General features: G+C 58.2%; 1 protein-coding gene across 9 annotated transcripts in view; it reads right to left on the minus strand.

Moving 5' to 3' along the window:
* Positions 1-7,883: 7,883 nt before the first annotated feature.
* The window catches only part of ZBTB7C (zinc finger and BTB domain containing 7C), a 332,612-nt gene continuing 317,709 nt past the window's right edge, over positions 7,884-22,786 (minus strand). For all 9 annotated transcript variants that reach the window (XM_041759841.1, XM_041759832.1, XM_041759858.1 and 6 more), the window contains 2 exons: positions 20,580-21,812; positions 7,884-10,795 (listed from right to left, as the gene is read on the minus strand). In XM_041759841.1, coding sequence (XP_041615775.1) covers positions 10,144-10,795; positions 20,580-21,796 — 1,869 coding nt within the window. In that variant the 5' untranslated portion in view covers positions 21,797-21,812 and the 3' untranslated portion in view covers positions 7,884-10,143. The remainder of the gene's footprint in view (positions 10,796-20,579; positions 21,813-22,786) is intronic.

The raw sequence follows: 22,786 nt of genomic DNA on the forward strand, positions 1-22,786 counted from the left end.
ATCCTCTTCTGTAGGCAGATGTTCGCTGGCACGTCTGTGGGCAGGTCGCTCTACAGCATAGAGAATAAAGCGAAAGACTGGGAACAGAAAGCAAGCCCAAGAACTCGTCCTGTGTCTGCGATGAAGGCAAAACCCATGAAAAATAAAGCTTTTTGCAGAGATAGTTCCATATGTGACCCTAAGCACATTGATGGCAACACAGGCCAGTGGGTATGCGTGTACAGGCCTGCGTGTGGGCTTGCACATATGTGTGCATGAGAATACAATATTCAGTGAGCGCATTCCCATTGGAAAGACGAAAGGGAAGCGATCCCAGCTGTTGCCTTGTGTGCTTCCTATAGAATGGCGTCGTGGGTGGGTTGTTCTGGATCTGGATTGGTGTCAGTCTCAACAATATTACACCACACAGCCTTGGTTTACACACATCCTGCGTGTTGGGCAACGTTAGTCCTGGAAAGAGACGAGGACGGCCTTTGGTTGGGAAATGAGGCCCCTTGCAAGTGCTCTGTGCCGCGGAAGCGTGAGCTCGTGCCCTGTGACGGCACAAAGACATCCCGGGCCTCCTGTCACCCACCCCCTCGCTTTCCAGATGATCAAATAGAGATTTAGGGAGTTGAGGTAAGTTTTCTCAAGGTCGCACAGAGAACCAGTGGCCCAGAAAGGCTCGGAAAGCCGCCTCCTAAGTTCTGGTAAGCCCAATCGGGCCTTCCTTTGCAGTGGTAATGAGGGATTGAAAATGGGAAACTATCCAGGAAATTCTCAAAAATCCCAAAATCATAGACAAGGGCCTTTGAAACAGAAAAATCCAAACGAGTGGTGGGACTCTGCTGTTAGCATCAGAAGCCATGAGGGCGCTGCTTTTTCATATGAACAGCTGAGAGGAATGACAAGGCGACCTGTCCTCAGCCACGCCCACTGAATGCACCTGACCTCTGTCTCCTTGGTGCACCAGTGTCCAGGCACTCTCTGTTTGGGAGGGACACAGCTCCAATATGCGGGTGAGCAGACGAGCGGACTCTCAGAGGGCCAGGACCCCCCTTCCTGTGTCTCAGCAGCTAGAGCAGGACACCGGCCCCGTGGCCTTGGCGCAGTGGATGCTCCTGCCTGGGACTTCGCACCTGGACACAGCGGTGCTCAGACGAGGTGACATTCACGGAGTGGCAGCCTCCTGGGGGGCTGCTGGGAGGCTGCTGGGGGGCTGTAGGGAGGCTGCTGGGGAGGCTGCCGGGGGCTACTGGGATTTTGAAACCCCACCCCCACGAGATGCCATGAAGAGGTGCAGCCTTTGGGAGGTGAGTGGGACGAGATAGGGTCACGGGATGCCCTGGGCTAGGGGTAGTGCTGTTAGCAGAGTCTCAAGGAAGCTTGCTTCCTCTGTGCTCTCTGTCCTGCAAGGCCGCGGCGCAGAGGAGGGCTTTCCACAGAACCCTACTGTGTGGGCGCCCTGACCCTCGACCTCCAAACTCCAGGCCCGAGAGGTTGATAAGCCACTCAGTCTGTGACACTCTGGTCCCAAGAGCCGCTGTTCCCATCCCCCTGCCGCTGGAGGAGTGGAGGGTAGTTTGTAGGGGTGTGGCCACGGGAGAGGGACGGATGGACGTGTTGCTGTTGGTTTGGGCTGGCCTGTTCACGTAGCTGAAAATGAGACTTTTCTTCTATCTGAATGTGCCCAGTCAATGCACAGGAGCCTCTTAGGTCGGGGGGTCAGGGAAGGGAGCCCCTTCTCGCTGGCCTGCTAGCATGTCCAGCCCCCTGAGAGGCAGGTGACTTCGGGGGAAGTTGCCGTGCAAGACAGCAGCCACGCGGGGCACCACAGCCGTGCCCTTCCCTTGTAGACCTAGGGACACCATGGCTTTACCTGGCTCTTTCCCCTGTAGTCGCAGGGCTTGGGGAGGACATGAGTAGAGGTTCCCATGTCACAGGTCTAAACATAGAAATTGAGCTAACAGATTGTAACATAAACTGTGCTCTAGTCTTCTGTCTGGGTGAGCATCCCTTTGGAAAGACCTAGAAAGCTGGATTCACTTGATTCTCAGGATCCCAGAGGTTCTGGTAGGGGGAGTGGGTCCACCCACCCACAGCTGCGTCCCCCCTTCCGCCGCCACCACCACTGGCTGCTCCACCCCAAAGGCTGAGATGCCCCAGGTTGTGAACACCCCAGTCTGGAGGGGTTAATTCTGTCCATCCTCCCCAGCAAACAACCACCCCTGGAGGGACTCCGGCAGCACCCGGCCCTCACTGAGTCCTGGGGAGGGGTGCCCGGGTGGCTCAGTGGTCAGGCACCTGCCTTCGGCTCAGGTCATGATCCCAGGGTCCTGGGATCGAGTCCCTGCATGGGGCTCACTGGGAACCTGCTTCTCCCTCTCCCTACTCCTTGTGCTCTCTCCCTCACTCTCTCTCTCTCAAATAATAAAATCTTTAAAAAAAGAAAGACGGAAAGAAAGTTCTGGGGAGAGTTGCACTTGGGCCTGGAAGCAGGCTTGTGGCCATTCAGGCTGTGAGTGGAGGGTCCCAGGTGCTCTGAGCATGCTCCGCCTAGAAGGGGGGCAGGCTCCTTAGATTCTGGACCCACGGGGGCCCCTGTACACCTGGGGCTGGGTTTCGGGCCTGCTCGCCAGGCCAAAGGACTGTCCTTGACAACCCTTCTCACCTCCTCAAGCCCCATTTCTAGGCTCTGGCTCTGAAATCATGACTCTCTTCCTGGTGCGTGGGACGTGCCGGCCGCCTCTGTCGCCTCCGGCCCCAGGGTGGTCCCCGTTGTGCCCGGTGGGGGCGGGGGCCCGAGCGAGGTGGGCTGTCAGTGGGCAGCGTCTGGACAGGGGCCCAGCCACGCAGCATCAGAGTTGTGCAGCTGGATGGCTCTCCTGGAATAGCTTTCCATGCTGGCAGCCCCAGGAAATGACCAGCTCCGCCTTCTGATTTAAGAGGCTGTCCTTGTCCTGTGCTTCTCCCAGCTTCCCTGTGGGAGCTAGCGACTGCTGAGCCTCAGATTATCCAAAGCAACTCAGATAATCACTGGGATAAGTAATGTGTGCTGACCCCTCCCTCCCTCTCCCCCCCTCCCCTTCCCTCTTAACTTTCCTGTTGGAGGAAGAGAAGCAAAACAAAAGGAAAAAGGTAAATAAAGTAGGTAACCATGATTATTTTAAATGTTACTGAGGGAACAGAGAGGTAAGAAGGAAGCCGATGTCGACTGAGCACCTAGTGTGCCGCCTGAGGGTGTTGCACGAGCCCCCTCAAGCCTGCTCCCCCACCAGACCCCAGTACAGGTCACACCTCCTCCCTGCTGCGCTGAGCCAGGCGGTAAGGAAGGCAGGAACTCGAAGGGGGGGCGCCCAGCACCCCCAGGGCCCAGGCTGGGAGGCTGGGAACCCTCGCAGGTCCTTGTGGAGGAGGGAGAGAGGGAGTGGAGCCTGGTGACCCTGACCCTGCACATTGTGCCCCCTTTCTTGCTACGATGCCCCCACCCGCCCCCAGCGGCTCGCAGTCCCCACCCCTTCCTAAGGGCTGGGTCACCCGGGTCATCATGAAAGGGAAATGCACTGTGGGCAGCACAGTGCCCTTCCTACAGGGATGACGCTGAAATGGCAAAGTAAAAAGCCATTTCCATCAAAGCGGGCGCGGGGGCGGCGCGGGGTGGGGGGTGGTGTTGCGCTGCCCCTGCGCGAGAAATGGGTTCTGGTGTTTGACTAAGAATCTCAGCGGATACAAATAGGGACGAGATGTGCCTCGTGAGGTTCAAACCTAGTTGACCCACGGATGTGAGAGTCCTCTGAGAAAACATAAACCCTTCACAGGACTCAGAGGGTTTGTGCTGAATGTCTTAATTTGTAGAGGAACGTGGGATAGGGTCTGATGCACCCTATCTTCTGTCCTTATTCCCGAAACCTCCTTGTTATGCTTTTGCATTTGTCGTCAGGGTCAAGGGTCACGGTTACCTAGAGGGCTCACAGGGTAACGCTGGAAAGGACTCTATAAAGGGAGGCTTTGGGGACAGCGGCTTGGCTGGGTCTCGTCCATGCGCTGCCCGGTCTCCCATCGTTACAGGAGGGATGACTTCAGCCTGTATAGTGTCTGATGACTCCGTGCAAGCCTGCGAGTGTGTGTGTGAGTGCACGTGTCTGGCTGCGGATCAAGGGCTGTTTCCAGGCTTTCCAGGATGGTCCAGCTCTGAGATGTTTTGTCCTTATTTGTCATTTCTGGGTCCATAGTGTCTGGGTTAGGCCACTTGGGCTCCGCTCCTCCGGGTCACCACAGCCCGCGTCGGTAAGGGGGGCGTACAATGAGCTAAGGCTCCGGGAGGCTGACCCCCACCAATTGCTGGAAATGCAGGTTTGACTCAGTTCTCAGCAGTGCTTCCCAGCAGAAAGGAGTGAAAGAGGCTATTGGCTTGCTGCCTGCCCCCCCTCATGCCGGCACCCTCACGCCCGCATCCCCCCACACCCAAGCACCCCCCACACCCAAGCACCCCCCACTCCTGCACCCCCCACACCCACCCCACCCCGTGCCCAAGCGCCCGTTCACACCCCCACACCCGCGCCTCCACGCACCCCCACTCCTGCACCCCCACACCTGCGCCCCCCCACACCCGCACTGCCACGCTTGCACCCACGCCCGCACCCCCAATCCCGCACCCCCCACACTCACAGCTCCCCAGATGCCCATTTACACACACACACCTGCGCCCCCACCCACCTCCCAACGCCCGTGCACACCCCCACACCCGCACCCCCACCACCTCGCCACCCAACGACCATGCCCCCCCACGCCCATGCACCCCCCACTCCTGCACCCCCACGCCCACACCCCTCCACGCCTATGCACACCCCCATGCCCGGGCACACCTGCGGAGGAGGAGAGAGGGGAGTCCAGACAGACAGGTAGGTGCCCACTGGCATGATTTCCAGGCTGTCCGCCTGGGTGGAGGCCCTGTGGAGCTTTGTTCAGGGCCTTTCTTTCCACAGGGATCGGAACGAGGCGCAGGGGCTGCGGAGGCCGGGAGAGGGAGCCAGTGAGTCACGTTCGCCTTGGTGGCTCCCCTCTGTGTGAAGAGGGAACAGAACACGGGACAAGGGCCTCATCCTGCAGGGCAGCTGGGGGCAGGAGGGGCACCAGGAGACGGGGAGAGGGTGACACTGTGCCGGGCGGTGGGTGCAGGTGCAGGTGTTGGGAAGTAGGCCACTGGATGTGAACATCTTTGGTTCCAGAATTTGTCCCAGGTCCCCAGAGGGGCCTCCGACCCTATGCGTGCAGGTGGCACTTCCCCTCCTGTTGGCTGATCCCCCCTCCACGTGGCCTCGGGGTCTGGTCTTCTGCTTTCCCTCATGAGGTGCTCACTGGCTTTCGGAAGGTCAGGTGCCCGTGAGGGGAGCACAGGGCTGTGCCTGCTTCTGGAAGCTCCTGCGTGTCCACTGGCAGCAGGCTCAGAAGACCTACGGGATGAGGAGCTGCCGAGGTCCAGGACGGGAGGACTGGGGTCTGGGGAGAGGGCTGCCAGCTGTGGCCGGGTGCTGGGGCCCTGTGAGCAGAGCCCCTGGTTCTGTGGACGAGCGGGCCCTGGGGCACATGAAGGCCTGGCGGGGGGAGTCTTAACTCCCATGAGGTCCCTTCTGTTCTGTCACAGGATCAGGGTCTCAGAATCAGGGCCTTTTCCATGCAGAGTCCTGGCTTCTCTGGCCCCATGTCACTGTCAGTCATCGGAAGTGGGGGTCGTGAGGGCAGGGCACGCAGCCCTGGGCCAAGCCAGGTTTTGTGAACTTGCGCCAGCTCATCTCCCTTGTCACCCCCTTCCCCAGCACAGTCCTTCTTCCACAGCCACAAGAGGATATATATTCGCCCTTTTAATCAGGTGGAAAGGACCCACAGGACAGACCTCCTTCTATACAGGACTCTCCTCTTGGCATTCTGGAAAAGCCACGTTGAACCCCTCCAGTGACTAGGAGCTCATGGCCTCACAAGGGACCTCGTTCCTCTTGCAGACGATGGTAGATGCTAGAAGTTACTTACTTTCCTGGGCTCAGACACGTGGCTATTCCTAGAATCTCTCTCCTACTGCTCGGAATTGGCCAGAGTTTTGGTAAAATCCTCCCTCTCCCTGAGGGAGCTTTAAAAGTCCCAAGGGGGGGCAGCCTGGGTGGCTCAGTGGTTTAGCGCCACCATCAGCCCAGGGTGTGGTCCTGGAGACCAGGGATCGAGTCCCACATGGGGCTCCCTGCATGGAGCCTGCTTCTCCCTCTGCCTGTGTCTCTGCCTCTCTCTCTCTGTGTGTCTTTCATGAATAAATAAATAAAATCTTAAAAAAAAAAAAAAGTTCCAAGGATCTAACGTTTCTCTCAGGCCTTCTTCCTCCCCAGGTTAGGATGCACATGGTTCTCGGTCCTCAGTGGCCTCGTTCTCCAACCTTGGGTCTGAGGGAGCAGGCCCTGAGCCCCTGCAGGACTCCACGGAACATACCTACCCAGCCGGGACTAGCAGACTTTATTTCACTGACCTGAGTTTAGGAGCCCCCCGGGCTCAGGGCCATATTGGACCTACCCTCTCCCTATGTTTGCCTCCAGCCTTTAGTGGACACCGACCCCCAGATGAGGACCCAGGGAGCCGAGGACTCGGAGCTGAGTGACATCATGACCTGGCCTTGTATTTCCTGCTCTGGGCCATGTGAACCCCTAAGCCCTCAGCTGTGAGCTTGGGCCTCTCAAAGCTACAGGGTAGCCAGGGAACATTCTGCCTTTACTAGAAGATTCTGGGGATAAGACAAGTTATGGAACTGGGAAGTAGATCAGATGATTATTTTTATATTAAGACAGAGGCATATGTATTATGTGATAGAATACAGATGCATGAATCTCAAAGCCAAAACCTGCAACTGCAGAATTTTACACTATGCAAAGGTTGCTTCAGGCAATTCTTTTTAGAGTTCAGTTCCCATTCCCCAAATGACTGACTCCCCCCCCCGACTGCCCCCCTACTGCTGAAGGGCGTTTGGGTAGGAAACTTGGAGCTGCTCTGGTGTACATACTCCCTGTTGTTATCAGAGGTAAGGAAAGTGGGGACCAGAGTAGGCAAGTGATGTGCCCGAGGACACACAGCACAGAGGAGTCTGGAGACCTCCCCATTGGTTTGTTCCTCTGTACGAAGAAATCCTGCATGTGGCTTATCAGAAATATTGCCATGGCAAGAAAGGGGATTGCACAGAGAAAAGGGGCTCTGGGGTACCCTGGGTAATCCAGAAAACACAGCACAAAGAACGATTTTACTCCAAGAGTCCACGCTCTGGCTTCTGAGTTGAGTTGACTCATTCATGGCAAGCCTTACGTCTTTCAGGATCTAGAGTTCTCTGGTTGGGGAAGTGGCTCGGGTGAAAAGGCAGGAGAAGTCCAGCTCCCCTGCCAGGAAACGAGAGGAAGGTGGCAAGAAGGCAGGTGCAACAGGACCAGCGGGAGGCCGCTGTGGATGCCACGGTGGGGAACTCGTAGGCCTGGCAGTGTTGCAACGGTCACCCACCCCGTGACCTCTCCTTGTTCACACACCACAGACCTGCATGCACACACATACACTTTGCACTCGGGCTCACAGATGCCCCAAAACTTCTGATCAAACAGTGCCTCTTGCATGTCTGGAAGGTGGGAAACACTGAGGAATTAAGTTTGGGCCTCCCCTCCACAGAACCACCACTGACACCTGACGTGAGCTTTAGGACGAGGACGTCACCCTGAACCAGGAAACGCAATAAGCAAAGCTTTCTCTTCCTCACATCACTGCCCTTCTGGTGACTAAATAAAGGGTCAAAGGTTTGTGGTCTTTTTTTGTTTTTTGTTTTGCAGTGAACACGTAGCCACTGACTTGTTGCTGGTCACCTCTCACAGAAGTGCAACTCTCAATAATTTCATCGAGTCAATTAATACTGTTTAATAAATAGGCCAGAAAATTAGCTGAGAGTTTTTCTCGGCGGGGTGCTGCGTACGACCAAAGTTATGGAAGATTGTCCTTTGAATCACTAAGGCAAACTCTGTTGTGTCATTGTTCAGAAAGCAACCACATTAAAAAAAAAAAGTTATAAATAGGAAAAATTCCAAAGTTTTCCCACAGACAGACAACAGGGAAATTGAAACGCCAAAGGAAAAAAAAGGCTGGGGGTGGGGGAAAGGAAGGAAAAAAAGAGAAAAAAAAAATGGAAAAAAAGAGAAACAAAGGAAAAGAACCAAAACCAAACACAACCACCCCACCCCCCACAACCCATTTGTGTAGAGTTCTTCTCCATTATACAGTACTCAAGATCTTTGGATACTTTACAATGTACAACCAGCCAAGTGAAAGCAAAAAGAACTAACCAGTCATCTGAAAAACTGAGTTTATAAGAAGTCATTACCTTTACAAAATAAAAACAAAAGCCCCAACACCACTGGATTCCAATGTGTTTTTTCCTCATTTTCTCTTAAAAGTGTGGGTCAGCCCCAATCCCTTGGCCGATGGGGGGAATGTGGGCATGTTGGCGGATGGGTCCCAGGAGCAGGTGTCAGAGACGGAGGCGGGCACCCAAGAGGCAGCTGCCCAGAAAGGTGGTGTCTGAAGACAAGAGGGTCAGAAGCAATTCCCTCTGGACGCAATGGCATCTGGTGGGCTGCGGAGCCAGGGTTCTCCCCTGCGGAGCTGGGAGAGGGACAGAGTCTGTGGTCTTCTCTGGCCTTTTTGTTTGTGTGTGTGTGTGTGTGTGTGTGTGTGTGTGTGCTCAGAAAGAAGCCAAGGCGATAGGAAGAGCCCAAGTCTCTTGTGCCCACAACTCCTGGACTGGGGAGCCTGGGCCTGGATTGGGGACACTGGGCTGCTGAGACAGGAAGGCCACCTCAGCAAGGGAAGGGAGGGAGGCGCAGGGAAGTGGAGAGAACAGGAAGGCGCTGGGCCAGGAAAGTCTCCATGGTCCTCAGAACCAGCCACAGGCTCAGGCACCAGGGCGAGTGGGGCGGCCCTAGCTCAAGGCGCCCTCACACCCACCCCGAGCCAGGGCTCTGCCCCCCCCCCCCCGAAGGGAAACCAAGAGGCCCAGCTCCCTCCCTGAGGGATGAAGGAGGGGTTGAGGGTGCTCAAACACAGCAAAGGAGGCAATCCCAGCAATCCCAAAGCCCTGAGGGACCCACAACAAACATAAACCCTGAAGAACCAGGTGTTTTGTCTGTTTCCAGGAATCAGGGTGGAGGAGGTGGGTCAGCAGGTGTTCTGAGGTGGTGCCCATTCCCTTCTGTGCTGGCCCCAGGAGCCCCGGGAGCCCCAGCTGTACAGCCCTGGCGGGGGGTTCCATCCCCAGGGGCCCGCCTGCCCGCAGAGGTGGGGAGGATCCGGACTGCCCCAAAGCTATCTGGGAGAGCCACACCTGGGCTCTTCTGTGTCACTCCGGTCTCCTCTGGTGAGGACGTCCCTCCCCCGTGCTAGCAGAGAGGTGGATGTGGTAAAACCACAGGCAGTGAGACAGACGTCTTCGCCAGGCCTCCGGGAGCTCAAAGCTCCTACCTTCTCAGCAACTCTTCGTGGAGCGACTGGTGTGTTGAGGTGTATACGCGTGTGGGTGGGTTTGAGGGGGGGAAACAGAATTAGCAGCCTCCCTTCCTAGTGGGGTCGGGGACTGGCCTGTCTGAGGTCACGGGACAGGGAGGGAGAGACAGGGGGGTGGGACTCCAGGAGGAAGCCTCTCCGCAAACAGGGCATTTCCCATGAGGACCCTGGGATGGCTGGAGACTGGAAAAGTGACCCAGCAGAGCAGGATCAGTAGGGACTGTGCCACCGGGCTGCGAGGGCGCACGCCTCGCCCCTGCTCCCAAGGCCCCTTCCTCCCTCTAGCCCCCTCCCCCTGCAGCTCCACAGAGCTCCTGGGCACCTGGGCTGTGGCCTCCTGGTGGCACCGGCCCCTCCCCTGCGAGTTTCTGCTTGACAGCAGAGAGCCAGCCCGGTGGAGGCCCTCAGGGAGGGGTGTCCCTGCCAGACACCGCCGAGGAGCGGGAGGCTGCAGGACGCCTGCAACTAGCCCTGTGGCTGACAGCACACTTTTCACGCCTCCTCTGTGATTCGAAAGAAAAAGTTCAGAGCCCTGGATGCGGGTGTGGGGGAGGCCTGACGGGACAGGGGCCAGGGCCGCCGGGGTGCCCCGGGACGCTAGTTGTCGGCTTCCGACATGGAGGCCACGTGGCTGAGGCCGGCGAGCCCGGGGAGGCCGGCCAGGCCCGCGGCCCACGGATCGGGCAGTGGGAAGTAGGGCCGCGCGGCCGCCACGTTCTCGGCCAGGGCGAAGGCCAGCAGGCCGCCCGCGTTCCTCTCGGCCTCCAGCTGCGCGCGCCCGAACAGCTTCATCTGCGTCTCCTCGAACTGCCGCTCGAGCTCCTGCAGGCTCAGCGCGCCCTTGGGCGCCGCCAGGAAGTGCTTGGCGGGGCTGGGGCCCGGGAGACACACGGCCGCCCCGCCCAGGTGGCCGCCCACCTCGCCCAGCGCCGGGGGCACCACGAAGGCGGCCTTCTCGGGCGTGGGGCCTGGGGGCCCGAAGAGCAGGCTGGCGGCCCTCCAGGCGGCGGGCTTGCGGCCGCGGCGGGGCCGGGCCATGCGGCAGCTCTGGCGTTTGATGTGGCGGTGCAGGTGGTCGGAGCGCGTGAAGCTCTTGTAGCAGAACTCGCACTGGTAGGGCCGCACGCCCGTGTGGATGCGCATGTGGTTCTTGAGGTCGTAGTTGTGCACGAACTTGGCGTTGCAGTGGATGCACAGGTAGGGCCGCTCCCCCGTGTGCTTCCGCATGTGGATCTTCAGCTTGTCCTGCCTGCAACGCACAGCCCGCCGTCAGTGCCCACCCCAGGCTAGGGGCTGCCCCTCTGCCTCCTCCCCACCTACCACCCTCCTGCCCTTACCCTGGAACCTGCTGCGGCTCACCTCGGCCGCGGCATCCAGCTCCAGGAACGGGAGCCAGGCCAGGACTGACTTGCACCCCCCGCCTCACTCCAAACAGGCCATTCACCCTGAATAGAGGGCAGTGTCCGGAAGGGCCTCCTGCCCTCCACAATCGTAAGCTCCCCTCTATGGGAGGCCTGTCTCAGACTGGAAAACCGGCCTGCTGGGGACCCTCCTCCCCAGGCCAGCAGCCTGTCCTTGGTCCCTGCGTGCTGTGACACCTGCTGACACTAGCTGGCACCTTAAAAATTTCATGCCCACTGCCTCCCGGCAACAGTCTTCCTGCCCGCTGACCCTGCATTCCCCCACCGCCAGCCGGCCCCAACCCATCCTGGCCCCTGGGCTGTTGAGATCTGTCTGTCCTCAGCAGTAATCTGGGAGCCTACGGAAGCCGGGCACACCCCACTCAAGTCTCCTGCGCTGTGGTTTCTCATCCTGAGCCGTGGGCTCTTCTCTTTGTCTGCAGAGAATTTCAGGGCCTTACAAAAGAGCCAGGTGCGACAAGAATGTAGCCTAATCTAGGGCAAAGCTTTTCAGGATTTAAGTGCTATTATTCAGAGGGAAGGTATGGTGTAAAGGTGGGGCTCCCATGGGGCTGTCAGGGCCTCTGCTCCAGCGGCAGAGCCACCAGGAACATGCTGAATGACCACGGGCAAGTGACTTAACCTCTCTGCACAGAGCTGAATTTAGCATTAGACATCCGCTCCTATTGTCCTGGGCTGATGCAGAGAAGCAGGGTTCCTGTCAAACTAGCTTCAACACACCTCCTGGTGATCCTGAAAGGAAAACTGACATCACAGGGTTGCCTTCTTAAAGACTGAGCGCTATGCACGCCGGGTAGAGGAGCCTTCCAGGACGCTGAAGTGGAGTCACAGGGCGGCAGCCCTCCTCTCAAGGCTCCCTCTGCAGCCTTCTCCAACCCACCTGGCAGGCCAGCAAGCTCTGTGTCTCGTCTCCTACCTCCTCCCGGCAGGTGGAGCATCTGCCTGTCATTTTCAGCTGGGATTTGAGGTCAGAGCGGATGAGGAGTCCAGGCATCCGCCCTAAAATGGCCAGATATAAACCGTGCTCCCCACATAACCCCGGGCCGCTGCGGAGGAGCAGGTCCTGCTCTCCTGGCGTCTCCCGGCCGCTAGAGGTCTCACCAGCTCCTGTTCCTGGATGGCTCCCCAGCGCAGGGGGCAGGAGGGAAAAGGACATTCTCCTGTACACTGGAGGGGGACCACGGAGGACAGATCCACCCCTTCCACCTCGGCTCCCAGGAAAGCACAAGGTCACCTGGGAGATGGAGGTGGGGTGGGAAGCAGGATGGGCAGGGAGGAGGAAGTGAATGCTGCTGTCTGAAGCCAGTGAGTGCTCCCCCTACACCAGGCCCCCTTCCTCTGGTCCACACTCCCTGTCCCTCCTCCCACAGCCCCCCAGCTGCACCCAGGCTGCGCAGTGCCCTGCTGTGACACCCCATGCTCCCTTCCCCAGCCAGCATGCAGCCCTTGTGGTATCTATAACCCCCATTCCATTCCGGTGATGGGGGGTTTGAATGGGGAGGCGGCCTTGGAGAGCATCTGGGCAGGCAGGTCCCAACCTTGAGCAGGCATGAGAAGGGCCTGATGAAACAGCACGCTGGGCCCTACTCACTCCCAGAGACCCTGACCCGGGGGTGGGGGGTGCAGGTGGGGGAAGGCAGAGAACCTCATTCCTGACATGTCGACCACACATCCCTCTAAGCACCACCTTTGCTGGCGGGCAAACTGGGGTCCCGGGAGGGGAACAGGCCAAGGTCACCCAGAGGAGTCAAGGCAGAGATGACACTAGAACTCGGGCCTTGTTCCTTCCCACTGTACGAGGGGGTGCATAGTGCCATTTATATCTCAAGAGCAGTGCTGCTGAGTCATGAGGGAGAGGTCTTGGGGCCCCACACATCCTCCGAGGCTCTCAGGGAAATGCTGGTGCTAAGCGGTCAGCTGGGGCACTTGCTGGCTGTGGGACTTGCGTTCTCCCCAGGGCCTGGTGGAGGGTTCGGTGTGGAGGCATCGGCAGGGCATTAAGTATATCACCTCATTCAATCCTCTCATGACCTGATAAGGCGGATATTTTTTCAAAATCACTATTGCACACAATTAGTAGTATTGCCATTGAGGGCCACCATCAACTAATGGACAATGCAAATAGGTAAGCTTCAGCTCTTACAGGTATGCACGCCAGGACTCCTCCCAAGCTTTCCATGAGAGCAATCCAAAATAAGTCACATTTTGACAGCACTTAACTGAAGTATGTAAGAAGTACTGAGAAGGTGACTATCACTTCCTTTTATTGAGCACCTGCTATGGGCAGACGAATACACTGCTTCAATGACCCTAGAAAGGTTGTTATTGAGAGGCAAGTTATGGTGTAGGGCTGAGGCCACCACTGGGGGTCCAGGAGCCCCTATTGTAGCTGCACATCCACCTCTAACGTGCTGGGTGACCTTAGGCAAGGTGCTTAACCTCTCTGTGCAGAACAGAACCTAAGGCCAGACATCAGTTTCTGTTTCCAGGACTTGACGAGAGAATCTGGGTTCGGATGAGTTAGATTCCACATCCTTAGAATCATTTCCTCACTTAGAGGAAGAGTTGAGGCTCAGAGCAGTCCAGCAGCTTTCCCAGAGGTATCCAAGCCACCAGGGGCAATGGGGCCTGCGGAGCAGTCTGGGGTGTGGTTCATTTGTAAGCTATTCTGAGGTTGAGAAAGGTAGATATTCAAGCCAGGGATCCCCCGCTTGTGACCTATGAGGGCTGTCTCAGAAAGTGCAGACCAGAACCATCAAAACAGGGCAGTTGCAGGCAGCCTTTGGGGGCATCTGGTGCCAGAAGACTGGGGGCATGCCGTGGGAGGAGCTCGGCCCTGGGCAGGAGCCTGCTGTCCCTAGTGGAGACCTTAGGGTCTTTGGCAGGGGCACTGAGCAGGGTTAGCAGAACTACAAAGCCCATGGTAAGTCAGTCCTGGGAAAAAACCGTATAGATCGTCGCATCTACCGGGATCATATTAATATGCTCTGATTCAGGGTCTGGGGCCAAGGGCCTAGTAACCTGCATTGTTAGCAGTAACCCTTGCTGGGACCTTGAAAGTGCTGATTTCATTTGACCCCTTGAAACTCTCCAGATGAGAAAAGCAAGGACAGAGAGGAAGGGGCTGTCTAAGGCTCCACCTCCTCCTCACTCCTGCCACGACCTGGGCATGTGGATATAATGCACAGGTGCATTGCAAGAGCCGGGCCTGAGGGCCAGGCACACTCCAAGAACTGGGCCAACTCCCTGGGTGCCCTGGGCCTCAGTTTCCTGACCTGTAAATTGGGGGGCTGGGCTGCGCCACTCGGACCAGCAGTGCTCTGTGAGTGTTTGCATTGGGCTAATGGGTTTCTATTGCATCTCATCCCAGCTAGTTGGCTCTGTGTATTATGGCCCTTCTACCCCCCGTTTCCTCACGAATCTGCCTGCTGTGTGGAGGAGGCATGAGTTTAGATGGAGAGTGTCCTAGCTTGAATCTCAGGAGCTGAATTGTTCATCACTTCCATTTGGGACTGGAGATCCACTGGTCCCACAAAACGCCTCCTAGGCGGCCGCCTATGTAATATGCTAACTTCGTCCTTGGTGTGGCTGTAAGGCCCTTACAAGCTAACCCTTCCAGTTACTAAATGAGTAAGTTCAGGGGACCCCGGGACTGTAAGCAACAATACCACATTACTTGAAAGCGGCCAGGCGAGCAGACCAGGATGTTCTTGCCCTGCGCACCGAAGATGTCAAGTATCTGCGGTAATGGGTGTGGGAACGGTGCTCCACCTCGTTAGCGTGGTATCATGATGTTCTACACCTTAAACTTCTATGTGATATGTGAAAATTATAGCTCAATGAAGCAAACAAACAAAGGTCACTCCCCTCCTCGCTAGCCCGCACCCCTACAGTAATGTCCCTGCGCCCAGCATGGGTACGCTGCTCCCTGCAGGCCATGCTCCGGTCACAGCTCTGTGTCTCTGAACACCTGCTGGCCTGAGCCGGGCTTCCAGAACTTCCCTCTTCCAGAGCACAGCCTGCTATGTTATGAAGCTGCTGCCTCCGTCCCTTCCGTGCAGATTTTGTGTTTGAACACCAGTGCTTGCTCCACCCAAGGGTCCCACCAAGCTAGCTTGTGTGTTCCTTCCTCCCCGACTGTGAACCCCTGTCCCGCCCCCGCCTCCTCTCTGCACCTCTTTCTCAGTTTACCTTTGCTAACTGCACCACCTGAAATGTCTCCCACTCCCTACCCTCCACCCCCTGCATCCTTCAAGGTCAAATTCAAGGGCATTGCTCTGCCCACGTCCTGTCTTTTGCTCTCACCTTCCAGAGTACCGGGACCTGAATATAGCCCCCCAAGCTAGGTTATGGGTGGGGGGCAAGAAGGGAGCAACAGAAGACAATGTGTCTTCTCAGGAGGAGGGTGGGCCTTTCCCACTTCCCTGGGGTGATGGCAGGTGGGGTCAGCATCAAGGAGAGGGGGAGACAGGCCTGACTCGAGAGCGGAAGCTCAGCTATGTTTAAGGAAAGAAAGGGAAACTAGTGTCCAAGAAGACAGAAGACAATGTGTCAGCATCCCCTTCTCCTGTCCTCAAAGGGCCCCGGGAGTGTTGGCATCATCCCCTCCGCCCAGGGCATGAGCTCTGGGAGCCAAGCCTCTGCAGCGGTGCCCTCTATGGCCCTTGCTCGAGCCCACGGGCACTCTTGGTGGATGGGGACATTGTGCAGAGGCTGCCTTTGCCACTTTTGTTTCCTGTGCATGCTATTTCCAGGGCAGGGGCCATCACATGTGCTGTTCCCTTCAGCTGCCTTGCGTCCCTGCAGAGCCACCACCCTGCCCCTGGTTCCTGCAGCCCTGCCTCCTTGGAAGCCTGGGCAGCAGGGTGATGCAGGAGGAGACAGGCCCCACTGCCACAGATAAGGAACCATGGCTCTCAGTACTGATCAGGGGTGGGGTCAGGCGTTGGCTGTGCCTCAGGTGCCTCACCTTATCTCACCTGAGCCCATGCAGTTGGCATCACCATCATGAGGAAACGGGGACAGAGAGGCTGTGGTGTTGTGTCCACAGCTTCCCTTGACCTGGGGCAATATATGGATGGAGTCATGGGCCTGGGAGCAGCCATAGGAAGCGCCTCCTCCAAGCCCCATTACAGATGGGGACAGGAGGCTCAGAGAGGTGAGGAGGCGGAGGTCACACCAGGCCCTGAACCTGGGCATTCCTGATTAGTCCTCTGGTGCCCCTTCCAGGGTGCCACAGTCTGCCGAGCCCCCTCTCCCGCCGTGCAGCAGCACTTAGCGCGTGCCGGCCACTGGCTTGCTGAGCCCTCACTCAGTCCGCGGCTTCGAAGGTACCACACCTGCTTGGATGAGAGCCTGTTGGACGCTTCTGCATTCCTCACAGTTGGTGCACTACATGGAGTGTGTGGCGGTGCAGGATCAGTTCTCAGAACACCCCAGCTCCAACCCTGGTGTGCTGGTTTGCCCTGGTTCCCTTGTCTGCCACCTCCCTCCTTGACCTGCACTGGGGACCAGCCCAGGCCGCACGTGCTCACACCCAGATCCGCATTCCCTCTTCTGGCCCAGGGAGCTCATCCTGGGAAGGATGTGCCAGTCTGCGTGAGATCATATTCCCCCGGAGTGGTGAAGGAGAGGGCTGCGGGGTCCTGCCCAGGGTCCCCATCCTCACCACGGTTCCCAGTCCCAAGAACGCCTTCCCAGCACCATCCGCCCACACTCCTTGGGAAACCCTGATGGTCTGAGACAAACCCTTTCCTGGGTGCCACTGCTAATTACATTGCATTATCTTAATAAGGTCCCCAGGGCTGCCAGGAGTGGGAGGGCCAAAAGGAAAACACGGGCAACAGGCAGCAGCTGGGCTCTTGGCCTGGTTTAGACAGCAGACCACTGCGGTGCCTGGAGCAACCGGCATGGGGCTCATGTTGGTGGCAGGTGTTGGAGGCCAAGCCTTAGGCCTTAATGGGGTGGAGGCCCAGGGTGCAGAAGGACTCCAAGCCATTGTGGGGTGACCAGCGCTAGGAGGGGACAGCATGGGGCCACAGAAACGCAGTCTGGTTGGGGCCTTTGAGGGCCTGCCTCAGGCTCCAGGGGTGTCCCCTACCTGGAACAGTCAATGGTGGGACAACAGTCCCCAGAGCTGGGTGACATCGTGTGCCATCTCAGAGGTGAGTTTCTGACACCAAGGGGGGGATGACACCATGGTGGGGGAGGCCCTCCTCTCTCTTCTTGGAGAACCACGGAATGAGAACTACAGGCAGGGCTTTCAGGGCAGAACGGGCTCTGTGGGGAGGACCCCCGACCTCTCCAACACCGCTGCCGAAGCCATCAGCCAGGACGTGTGGGGAGTTGGCATCTGAGGCCCTAACTCAGAGCCTGAGCCAAAGGGCCACTTCTCGGGAGGAGGGTGGGCCTTTCCGACTTCCCCTGGGGTGATGGCAGGTGGGGTGAGCATCAAGGAGAGGGGGAGACAGGCCTGACTGGAGAGCGGAAGCTAAGCTGTGTTCAAGGAAAGAAAGGGAAACTAGTGTCCAAGAAGAGCTGTTGAGGGTAGCTGGTCCTGTCTCTCTGAGCCTCGGGGGGCCAGGTCCCCAGGAGTGGCATGGCCTCGCAGGGGAGGCTGGGAGTTCAGAGTCAAGGAGGCAGCAGGGAGGGTGGGGAGGTGTTCTGGGTGGTGGTGCAGGAAGTCAGTCACCCAGAAGGTCCCCGTGGAAAGGCTAAAAGGGGACTCGACCCCTGGGGGTGGGGTATGAAAAACCCAACAGGGTCAGGCCAGGAGACAGAAAGTCCTTGCAGGGCGGCTCTGGGAGGGGGCAGGAGGGAAGCACAGGCTGGCTGCTCTGGAGAATGTGACCAGGAGGGCTGGAGGTGGACAGCTGCAGCCCACGGTGCCGGGATCAAGTCCCCAGAGTCCCTTGTGTGAGGAGGCCAGGAGAAGGTCCAGCCTCCCCCCACTCTGGGGCGCCTCTACTCCTGGGAAGCAGTGGGGGGTGAGGGGGGGAGCCAAGAGCAACTCTGATCTTTTTCAGCAGGGTCAGGGTCTGGTGGGAAGCGGGTGAGGGGAGGTGTTAATGGGGGTGGGAATGAAGCTGCTTCAGGCCAGTCAGGGTGGGGGGTGGGGGGGGTGAAGGGGGTGAGGGGTTGGGGGGCAGCCGGAAAGGCCCATGAGCTCATCTGGAGGGAGGGTTTGGAGGCTGCAGGCCCAGAGGACTCCCTACGTGATCATCAGGAATGTGCTGGGAGGGAGGGTTCTGGAATGCTGCCCTCCTATGCGACCCGGCACCCTGGCCAACCCAGGAGGCCTGCTCACAGGACCTTCCTGTGTCCGGAGAAGTCTGTCTGCGGTGACTGACCCCGTTGAGCACTCTCCCTAGGGAAGGCAGGGCCCGCGGACTGGGGTAGCCTGCACGGAAGGCTGTGGGTGGGAAAGCCCTGGAGGGAAGGGACCCGAGGTGCTGGGCATCTCCCTGAAGCCCCAGGCAGGCCCGGGTGCCCCTATGGGCAGAGGAGTCCCTGAGTCGGCGGCCATCTGGGGAGAGAACAGATGTGGGAAATGAGGGGCAGGGACCCCGCTGGAAGGACGGGGGTGCTCTGGCTGACCTGGGGCCTGGCTTTGCTGGATCTGGCCTGTGCATAGTGTTCCTTGTCTTTGAAGTCATTCCCGGGGGACGGGGCTGGGCATCACAGGCTGGAGATGGGCGAGTGGTACTCGGATGTGGCTCGTGCCCTCATTTATCTCCCTAATATCATCACAGTGCTTCTGTCACACGTTGTTCAGTGTTCTGGCCTGGCCTGTGGGGCTAAAGTATTCACCTAAGGTATTCAGGGGAAGGTGGTGGCGGTGCTGGTGCTGGGGGCGGGGACTGGCATGGCAGGGCCACTGAAGGGATATCCCAGGGAGGTAAAGTCCAGGACCTAGGGTCTGGCTGCCATGAGGCAGTAACAGGAGAAGAGTGCCCTGAGGTCAGCACTGTGGTAAAGAAGGGTATGCACCTAGGGTGTGTGGGGGCCCGGCTCCCCTGCACCTGGAGACTCTGCTGTCAGCCCAAAGCATCTGGGGGAGACTCTGTCTGGGGTTTCCCCTCGCAGAAAGAGCTGTGGCTCCAAGGCCACCTTTGAAACCATCAGTGCTGTCCTTCTGAACAGTCCTCAGGGCAGCCTGCGGAGCTACTCTAGCAATGCCACTGTCACCCAAACAGATCTCTGATACCCTTCTCTGGAAACTTCAAATAGAGCTTTGAAGCCACCTAAGATCGTGGGTCTCATTACTTCATAATATACACTCATCTTATTCCCTCCTCCCCCTGAAAAGTACTGTCCCTGATTCGCTATTCAGCTTGACTCAAAAAAGTGTCACTCCATCCTCAAAGGCCAAAGCTTGGGCCCACCGAGGAAAATCAAAAGAATGAGTTTGCAGCAATTCTCAAAGAGAAATTTCCAAGAGGACGTGGGGTCATGGCAGTGCCACTGGCACAAGTGTGGGTCTCCTCAAGCTGAGTTCTTTGCCAGGGATGGTGGCAGTGTAGGGGAAGGGACCTGGCCTGGCAAGTCACGGTCTCAGGGCAGGTGTTCACCAGGCTCTGTCTACACGAAATGACCGAGCCCTGATGCAACACCACTCACCAGAGCTTTCTCCTCTGTCAGAGTGGCTGGGAGACTCGGCCTCACACTTGTGACCACAAACAGCACCAACAGACCATATTTTCCCAAAATGAGGCCCAGCAAAACAGAGCAGGGAAACAAAGCTGAGCCCATGTCGTCCCACCAGTCAGTCTGGGACCCGAAAGCTGCAGTGCAGGAAAGGCCCATAACACACGCTTGCTGAAGGGCACGAAGTCTGTGAAAGATGAAAGGTTTGCAATGTACTGAGTTCAAATCTCAGATGTTACCACTGCACTGAGTCCACCCTCTTCCTAACACGGACAGTCAAGGAGGAGAACATAAAAAGAGGATCAGATCTAAAGGACCTGATCCAAGAGTGGGCCGAGAGCACTGCAGGGGTCTCTGTAGTCTCCTGGTCACCGATTTTGCCGTCCCAGGTCTGGCGTGATCCTCTCTGCACTTATGAGCGGCAGACAGTGGACTGGCCAGTGGGAGGTGGATCGTTCATCTGTAAACAAAGGCCCCAGCACCTCCCTGTCCTCCCGGAGCAGGGCTGTGGTGACAGTGTGCACAGTCCACCTGGGACAGCCCCTGGCATGCTGAGCATGCTCTGAATAAAATAAACAGCTGGTGCTCCACTGGGGAGCTTCAAACTGGCCTCCTTGGATCCACAGTGGGGGTGGGGGAGGGAGGTCGTGCAAGCAAGGAGCCGAGGGCCCTCAGTTCTGACTCCCCTAGAACATCTCCGCTCTTATCTGGATCATATCTTGGCCTTCCACCGAATGTTATATTTTAGAAGATATTTTGGCTCATTAATCTAAGTATGGAACTGTCTGCACCAGGTAGTGCCTAGCATGCTTTCTAATGATTAAACTTGACATGCATGCATCACCTAGGACCCAGTAGGGCCTCCCCTGAACTGGGTGTCTCCATCCCAGCGCTCCCTGCCCCACTCTGCTGTCCTCATCCAGGCCCCTGACCCTCCCCTGGCCCCCCCCCCCCCGAGATACACACCTGGTGAAGCGGACCTCACAGATGTTGCACATGTATGGCTTCTCCCCAGTGTGGGTCCTCATGTGTCTCGGCAGCTTCCCGGCCCCCATGATGACTTTGTGGCAGATGGGGCACTGCTGGGATGCCTTGGGCTTCAGCTTGCGCTCCTCCACCAGGGGCCAGGGCGGGAAGAGGCCCCCTAGGTGGGTGGCACTCAGGAAGTTGAGATAGGCACCGTAGTCACTCTCGGCCTTGATGGGGCCCAGCGGCCCCCCAGGGAGGTCGGGGAACATGTCCTTGAAGAAGTCGCTGGGGAAGGGGGGTGGTGGGGGTGGGGGCAGCTCCTCCTTCTCCTCCTCCTTGATCTTCCGGTTCTTGATGACCAGGTCCAGTGGCCCACTGTCCATGGGCTGCTCGGGCAGCTGGGTAAAGGCACCGAAGTCCCCTGGCCAGAGATGTGGGAAGAAGTCAGGGGCGAACGGAGACAGGGAGGGTCTCCTGTCAGCGATGTTGGCCTTGGGGTACAGGTTCTCCCTCAGTAGAGACTCAATGGAGAAGTCCCGGATCACGCCCAGGTGGCTGGGGCTGCCGGCCTGGAAGGAATCGGGGAAGTCCCTGGGTGTGTCTGAGTAGGCCTTCTCTGTGAGATGGTCTGTCTTGGAAGGGCTTTGGTGGCAGTTGATGTCCTGGGGGTCAGTCAGGTTTTCTTGATCAGCAAAGTCCTCAGTGTCATCCTCCTCATCCTCCTCATCTTCCTCCTCCTCTTCTTCCTCCTCCTCGTCCTCCTCATCCTCGTCCTCGTCCTCGTCGTCGTCATCTTCCTTGTCGTCCTCCTCCCCGCCGTCGCCACTGGGCTCCATGATTTCCAGACACACGTTCACGATGCACTGGATCTCCAGCATCCTGGCGGCGTTGAGGATGTGCTTGACATTGGAGGTGGTGATGGTGAGCGTGGAGGTGTAGGCGAAGTCCAGGATGGCGGCCAGGGCCTCGGGCTGCACGAAGTCGATCTCGTAGACATACGGCTGGCTGGCGAGGGCGCCGGCCGTGAAGAGCTTCTTGAAGTACTTGCTGCAGGCCGCCAGCACGGAGCGGTGCGTGCGGTACTCCTGCTCCTGCACCACCAGCAGCACGTCGCAGAGCAGGCCGTCATGCCGCTGCTCGTTCAGGCTGCACAGGACCTCGCTGCTGTGGTTGGGGAAGGGGATGCCGATGAGCTCGTCGATGCCATTGGCCATGTTCTCAGCCAGAGCCCTGCAGGGATGCACACAGAGGACAGTGGGGTTAGTGGCGCCATCCTGGAGTGGACACCTGGCCTAGGAGGCAGGGAGGCCCCGGGAGGCCGGGCTGCTGGGCGCACTGACCTCGGCACCCCCATCTCGGCACGGGCTTCCCCCTCTGCCAGAAGGCCGGCCCTCCTCACCCCCACCTGCACGTCCCAGCCTGGCCGGCTGGCCAGGCCCTCCAGCATCCCATGCCTGTGACCCCAAAGGCCCTTGGGGTGAGGCCTCTCATTGGGCAGTGGGCCCCTATCACGCAGCCAAGGCTCTGGAAGCTTCTCGAGGGCACAGTTTCCCTTAATTCTGCTCCATTAACCTGCAGCTGGGAAACCTAGAAAGGATGGCCACTGGGCCCTCCACTGCTCAGCGTGCTGCGGGAATGGGGGTGCCCCCCAACGACACCTGCGGGTCAAGGGCCACGGGGGGCATGTCCTCTAGCCACTCGGTGCCCTGCGGGCCAAAAGCTCTGCTCTGAGTTTTTCTTTTCACAAAGCCTCTGGCCCATGTAATGGATGGACGTTTTCTTCCCATCGGCCCCTATATGAGCCGAGCCGCGGCACCCCCCTTCCTCCCGCCGTTCACGTGCTGAAGTCTGAACCCTCAGTGTCTCGGATTGGGTCTGTGTTTGGGGGTGAGGCCTTTCGGGGGTGATCAGCGTTACAGTGAGGCCATACGAGCGAGCCCTAGTCCGGAATGACTGGAATCCTTGTAAGAAGAGAGTGGGCCACGGACACCCGCGGAGGCGACCCAGCAGGAAGACAAGTCTAGGAGGGAGGCCTCAGGAGAATCCAAACCCGCAGACACTGCGACCTCAGATTCTCAGCCTGCAGAACTGTGAGGAGAGCGATTTGTGTTGCTGAGCCGACCAGGCGAGGGTGCTGTGCTATGGCAGCCCAAGCAAATGCACAGCGCTAGCAATCCTGAGAACAATCTGGCCGCCCGTTCTCA

Source organism: Vulpes lagopus, chromosome 1 (assembly GCF_018345385.1).
Source record: "Vulpes lagopus strain Blue_001 chromosome 1, ASM1834538v1, whole genome shotgun sequence".
Lineage (NCBI taxonomy): Eukaryota > Metazoa > Chordata > Mammalia > Carnivora > Canidae > Vulpes > Vulpes lagopus.